Source organism: Anoplopoma fimbria, chromosome 8, assembly GCF_027596085.1.
Source record: "Anoplopoma fimbria isolate UVic2021 breed Golden Eagle Sablefish chromosome 8, Afim_UVic_2022, whole genome shotgun sequence".
Classification (NCBI taxonomy): domain Eukaryota; kingdom Metazoa; phylum Chordata; class Actinopteri; order Perciformes; family Anoplopomatidae; genus Anoplopoma; species Anoplopoma fimbria.
Window position 1 is genome coordinate 28,235,656 of NC_072456.1, and position 7,170 is coordinate 28,242,825.

Below are 7,170 nucleotides of genomic sequence, written 5' to 3' on the forward strand. Positions count from 1 at the left end.
GTGTGTGATTCACCTTGTCCATCAGACACCTCAGGGTGACACTAGTCTTCACAGTATATGTTTGCAGACGTCTCCTGTTAAAACCTTTGATTGCATTCATTGGTTTCATTTTGCTGCTTAAAGGGACAGTTCACCCCAAAATCAAAAAACATCTTCTTCCTGTTTCCTGTAGAGATGTTTATCAGTCTAGATGATTTTGGTGTGAGTAGCAGAGTCTTGGAGATATTGACCGTGGAGATGTCTGTTTTCTCAACATTATAACAGGACTAACTGTCACTCTACTTGTGGAGCTAAAAGAAAATACATTTGAAACAGTCAACATCAACGTCTCCTTCCTGAAATACAGACCAGGTTACTGAAGATGATCCACAGACCTGTGCAAAGGAAACATTAGCTTTAGACTGTTTCATAAATTGATAATATGTTTAAAGATCGTTCTGCTGCCCCCCAGTGTCCAGTAACACTTAATGCAGCTTTAAAATGGGATTTAACCCTCTGAACTCCAAAACCTGCCGGCAGGATTGAAATGCATGTTTTGTTTAAATAATCACCAAAACTACAGCGTTTATCACAACTAGAGGCTGTGAGAATCATCATTATCATGAGAATCTCATCTTTCCTATGGTCCTTTAACACATCATGTGTGACAAACGCTTCCATCAGAAAAAGCATCCAAAACGCAGCCCAAATTATATAAAAATATAATTTTTTGTAAGAAATTCAACTTTTTTATGATTTATGTCATTATATAACTGTTATTCTGTTTGAGTTCTCTCTACTTCTAGTCATGATTGTTCTTCAGAGGGTTAATGTCACATTTTAAGGACTTTCACTGCAGTATTTATTACTGACATTTGAGTTTTCTCTCTTGGAGTTTGATTTCAAAACAAAGTCTGAATGAAAGGTTTGTTTTTCCATCATGTGTGATGAACTGACTGTTGGAGTTCATCACGTCCTCATATTCTAGCATCGTTTCAGTATCTTAAGCTATAATATGGCCGACAATAGAAAAATAATCGTGGCCTGTGTTGGTGTTCATTATTGGCGAGGTGCTCGTAAAGTGAAATACTTTAGTTACTGATACTCTAGTATAGTTTTTATCTTAAAAATGTAAACTTCTACTACTACTGATGTAGAAAATAAGAGAAAAGAGAGCTTTAGATTAAGTCAACAATAATCACAAAATGTCATCATTTATTGGACTGACCAGCTGTAACTAAACTTCTGTTCTTGTTGAAGTTTTTCACATGTTTTGATGCTTTGGAAGGTTAAATAATTACTGCTTTCATTAAATGGCCATCATTTTCTTTTTTAACTTTTAGATTTTTAATGATTTATTTGTTCTACCTGGTCTGTTGTCATTATTTTAGAATCTAAATGAAGTATTTTGAACACATAATGAATAAAGCCCTGCTGTCCTCTGTGTCCCTGTAGACGTGGATGAACTGGGTGTCCATCTCCTTCAGCGTTGGTTTGTTCTTCACCGTGGCTCTCTGTTATAACGCCTCCTGTCCGTCCTGCTTCTCCCCCTCTAACCCCTACTGGAGCATGCAGAGGCTGCTGCAGGACCCGCTCTTCTACCTGCTGTGTGTCCTCACACCTGTAGCCGCGCTGCTGCCCAGGTACGTCCCGCTGGGGTTCTTTCTCAGGCTGCGTCCACGCCGCTACGTTTACGCTTTAAAACACATATATAATGCTACGTTTACTGTTAGCATCCTCACCACTCCGGAGATTTAGTTTTTACTAGAAACTGTTGTTCAGTTAAGTTCTGCATTTTATAATTCTACTTCTAACGACATGAAGAGGAAGCAGCTGTTATTGGAGCGATTAGCGAGCGGCGTGTCCAGCGGCGTTATCAAACCTCCAGAGCGGACTTCTGAAGTCAAAGGTTTGAGACTTTGAGGAGGACGATGGACACAAAACAGAAGACTTTACTTTTTTTATTAATGTTTATTTTGTTCTGCACAACTATTGTGAAGTTCACACAGAAACTGTAAAGGAACAAAAGCATAAATGCTCTCCAGTACGAGCAGAGCTATGGGTGAGAACAAACCAAAGGAAACGAGTGAGAGACGTGTGATGATCACATTTATTGACCCGTAATCTTGTAAACCTTGATTTGTAAGTTTTCATTTTAAATTAATTTGATGAGATGTGAGAGAGAAAAAGTAAGACCTGCAATCTAGTAAGTATCAAGCCCAACCTTTTTTGATTAAACAGTACTATAATACTTGTAATCTCATATTTGTATTTTCTGTAACTTTGTATTTTCTGCAACCAATCTACTTCCTGTTTACACCAGCATCGGCATGCCCAGTGAACGTGAATGATCCTGTGATAGTCGTTGAACAGAGATTATTCCTGAAATGATGCTGAAACTCTCGTGTGTACTGAGACCATTTTCATTTTAAAGCCCCGTTTTAAAAGTGAAGCGTATCAGTGTGGATGTTTCCTTAAATATTTCAGACCTTCTATCTGCTCCAGATGCCTCTCATTCCTGACGTCTGTTTCTGTTTTACTCTGCAGATATTTCTACCGGGCGTGTCAGGGCACGCTGTTCCCGAGTCCCGTCCAAGTCGGAAGACAGTTGGATAAACTCCCGGCTGAGACACGCAGGAACATCCTGAGCCTCAGCGGGGTCAAGGCGGGGTCGGCGCTCCAGCCCAAGCCTCACTTCCTGTCTCTCACCAAGACGTCTCCTGAGGCCGGCAGTAAAAACCAGCAGAGAGACGATCTGTACGCAGGAGATCCCACGGAGAAGGACACGCTCCCGTACACTAAAGACGCCGCTAAGCTCCCTGTGGAGCCGCGGCGTCCGTCCACCAAAGACTCCGAGTGTCCCCGTGAGACTTTAGAGGCGTCGGACCTGAGCGCCTCCTGCGGCGTTTCCTCAACGCCTCAGCTGCTGCCTCAGACGGCCAGCGTCCAGCTCACACTGCCTCTAGACGGAGACTCTCACTGCGTCAAATACAGCAGGAACTCTGACCACGCCGTCCATCCGGCGCCGTCGCAGCACACCGTCCTGTGACGTCTCAGAAGTCTCACGTACGACACTCAAACTCCAATTTGCACAATAGTTTTTATAAAGAAAAGTCTAATTTTATTGTATTTTACAAGCAGATTCTTTTATAAAAGAGACGGATAGGTACTTTATATTTTGGATCTTTAGAGCTCAAGATATTTTTGAGGCTTTGAAGATTGAAGAACTGGAATATCTCCTGTTTGTTTCCTTTTTTTAAATCCTGGAAATGTTTTTATTTCAAAGATGCATCTCAGCGGTCGATCAGGTGCTTTAGACATTCCACGACGTTTTATTATGTTTCTCTGAGATGTTTTTCCGTTCGTTCTGTCAGATTTCAGATGAAGATCAGAGAGTTTATGTGTCTTAAGTTCCTACAGAATCGTGTTTCAGTGCAGATTCTCAAAGAGTTTGATCTCCACGTTGATCAGACATTAGTGGCATTGAGTCTCACTTCAGACCTGGACCAGTGTAGAGCTGTTCTGTGTTTCACGACATTCCACTGAATAATTATGAGCTTTAAAGATGATCGTGCCTTATTACACTTCTTTTTACAGAAACAATCTACCAGTAATGATGCTCCGTGTGTGTGTGCGTCTGTGTTTGTTTTACCGTCTTGTGGGGACATGAATCTGATCACACAGTCACGTTGTGGGGACTCAACTTTTTTGGAGAAAAAAATGCAAAGTCCCAATAACATAAATCATTACATTTTAAGGTGAAGACTTCAAGGTTTTGTTTAGGTTTATGTTGGTAGCGGTTAAAACCCGTGTGTGTGTGTGTGTGTGTGTGTGTGTGTGTGTGTGTGTGTGTGTGTGTGTGTGTGTGTGTGTGTGTGTGTGTGTGTGTGTGTGTGTGTGTGTGTGTGTGTGTGTGTGTGTGTGTGTGTGTGTGTGTGTGTGTGTGTGTGTGTGTGTGTGTGTGTGTGAGATCATACAGCCAGTTTCACATTAAAAGAAACGTTTGTCATTTTGGGAAATCCTTTAATTTGCTCTATTAACACCACGAGTTAAATAGGAAGCTAAAGGCTAACAACTAGCAGCTAGCTCTGTCTAAAGCTAACCTGACCTCTAAACTCACTAATCATCATTTCAAGTCTTGTTTGTTTAAAGGGCTAGTGTGTCACATTTAGTGAGATCTATTTCAGAAATGTAATATAATATTCATAACCATGTTTTTATTAGTGTTTAATCATCTGAAACTGGGAATCGTTGTGTTTACGTTAGCATAGAATGAGACCTTCATATCTACATGGGGAGCTGGAGGCGAAGTCGGCCTTGTTGAACCGCCATGTTTCTACAGAAGCCCAGAATGGACAAACTAAACACCCACTCTCTAGAGAGACTTTCACTTTGTTACGTTACCTGAAGAAAGAGGCGGATGTTCAGTTGGTTCATTCTGCAGCTTCACCACTAGAGGTCGCTAAACCCAAAACGCTGCTCCTTTAATGCATATTAAAACTTATGGACTCTTGTTGTCACTGAAAACTTGTAGACATCAGGGCATCGGGACAAGAAATAATAACATTTATGTTTTTATACGTCACTTTTTCTACAGACTAAACAGAGAAGATGTGTAAATGTAAATTATTAAGCTTAAAGGGTTATTTTGTTTCTGTAAGCTAAGCTAACCCTCTGCTAGCTGTAGCTTCGTATTTAGCGCCTAGACATGATCGTGGTGTCAATTTTCTCATCTAACTCTCAGTAAGAAAACAAATCATATTTCCCAAAATGTCGAAGTGTTCCTTTAAACAACCAGCTTTCATCTCGTTTCATAAACGTGATTTACTTGAAGCTCCTTTAAACAGTTTATCTTTATGTCAGCTGTAAACCAAAAAGCTCAACGGGGAAACAAAGTCTTTACCAAACGTACAAGATGCCGCTTTCAGATTTAAATCTGCACTTTGAGAGCATTATTCTAGAGTTGCCTTTGAGGATTTCTTTTTGTATCCGTGTTCAGCGTGAAAATGTTTTTCCTCTCGTTTTAAAGGAATCATGATTCTTAAACCAAACAGTAAAAGTTCAGACTGTCTGAAAGATTCTACAGTTTGTTTGTCGGTTTAAAGCAGCAGCACCTTTGATATTTTATTGATTGTTGTATCTCTTTGCAGTACATTTTTATAAAGTGTATCATTTACCAAAGATCATTTATATATTTCTGTATTTTCTAAGCAATAGTTAGTGCCTTAAACACTGGATAAGAAACGACAAATGTGTCCTGGAGCTGTTTGTTTAAAGATGGCGGAGCGTCTGTTTCTGAGGCTTCGGTTCTTCTTTTCTGGCTGTCGACTTTGTTTTATGGCTTCAGGCCCAGTGAAGCTCCAGTGAGTTCTGAATTCCAACATTCACAAAATTCCACGCGGCCTTGAACCTACCGGAGCTCAACAGATGGTTGTTCATCAGTATTCTGGTCACGAGGTCGGCCTCCTTCACGTTTCAGGTTTCACATCGTAGACGGAACAAAAGGTCTGCTGATAGACCAGTTCAGCATCATTATGAGGTTTTAAAGATCCAACAAACTGGTGTTAAAGTTCCTCTTCTGTATTTTGAGCACATGGAGGCTACTAGTGATCAAAATAAATGATGATGATGATAAAGTATTTATCCTTTGCTACCTGAAAATGTATTCTTTGCTTAATAAAACGTCAGTCCTCAAACTTTCTGTTGACTTTCTGTCTTTCTTTTATCAAACTATTAATGAGATGGAAAGACAAAACATTGAGTTGAAAAATGTTCAAATTCTCCATAAAGTTTGTCACGAGAAGCGACACCTTTTAATATTGCATGTAGTCATTTATAACCACCGATTGGTTGATTGATCTATTATTTAGTAGGTCTGCGTTATTGTGTGACTTTGGTGTTTTAAGGGTTAATTCAGATTCACTAAAGTCACAAACACACTAACACAAACAGACTAACAGGTGGAGGCAGCAGTAGAGCAGTAGCTCCTGTGTTCTGAGAGGTTAAATCTCTGTTTGTGTGAATGTAGTCTGGTGTCTTTGTAGAGAGCACAGATTAATGGAGCTTTCTGTTCCCATAGTGAGGCTCAGATGCTACCACCCTGTGTGGTCGTCTAGGTGTCTTCTTTCTGTTCATGTTGGCGGCCCATCACTGTTTAGTTGGTAGATTTGAGTCGAGTTGCTTCATTAGATTTAATGTTTATTTTCGCAAATCTTTTGGGATTTTGTTCGTCTTCAGCAGTATAAACCAGGTATCACTGAATATCTACTCTATCTACACATGCTTCACAATAATACATATTTGAAATGAAAGAATCGCGAACATATTTAGTCTGTTTGCTTTTCAAAGATGCTCCAGCTCTTATCGCAGCTTTTGTTCTCGTGATAAACGTCTATCTGCATAAATTCATCCCTCTGTTCTCTCACTTCTGCTCAGAGGTGAGAGAACAGAGGCCTTCAGAAGACGGATGATCTCCGGCCTCGTGAGAAGAACATCTGTAATTAATGTGTCCACTGAGGGGGGGGGGATAAATCACTGGCTGAGCTCAGAGATAATGACCACTCCTCTTCCTCTCCAGTGAACCAGCCGGATGATCAGCTGTTTGTTTTCCTGCGTTGAACCTTTGTGTCGCCGTGTGAAGCTTCTCTGCTGAGGTTCATCTGATCTCACGCTTTAGAGAAGCAGCCGGGAAACACACATTATTATGATAATATAATTAAACAGGGCTCCACTCCTCTTTCATTCCCTTTAATTCTTATATTTTGATTCCCTTCAGTCTGCCGATGGACAGGAGGCTCCTCCTTCAGAAGGTGACGGGTTTGATTTGTGTTTTTATCTCAGAGGAGCTTCATTAAAGTCTCTCTGACCCTCTTCATGACCCCGTAGTTTAAACCGGATTGAATCAGGACGCTTTCAATTTCCTGAGCTGCCTCGTAAATAATCTGCTCCGATGAAGAAACCGTCAGAGAGGTGGATTGTGGGAAGTGTTGATGTTTTTAAAAGCTCTGCAGCCTCATCTCTGATTCCACAGAACGACAGACTGTCCTCCATGAAGCTCCATCACTGAGGAGATGTTCAGCTTTATGACTCCTTTTATTCTGAGACACAAATCCATCCAACAGGAAGGACTCACACAGAGACGATCATAGGTCATTGATCATTTATAGTCATTTTACGAGTAATTATTATGAA

The 7,170-nt window shown here is 40.5% G+C and overlaps 1 protein-coding gene across 1 annotated transcript in view; it reads left to right on the forward strand.

Moving 5' to 3' along the window:
- Positions 1 to 3,867, forward strand: part of atp10a (ATPase phospholipid transporting 10A) — a 38,281-nt gene extending 34,414 nt beyond the window's left edge. Inside the window, 2 exon segments of the mRNA XM_054602564.1 lie at positions 1,435 to 1,622; positions 2,527 to 3,867. Coding sequence (XP_054458539.1) covers positions 1,435 to 1,622; positions 2,527 to 3,028 — 690 coding nt within the window. The 3' untranslated portion in view covers positions 3,029 to 3,867.
- Positions 3,868 to 7,170: the final 3,303 nt, after the last annotated feature.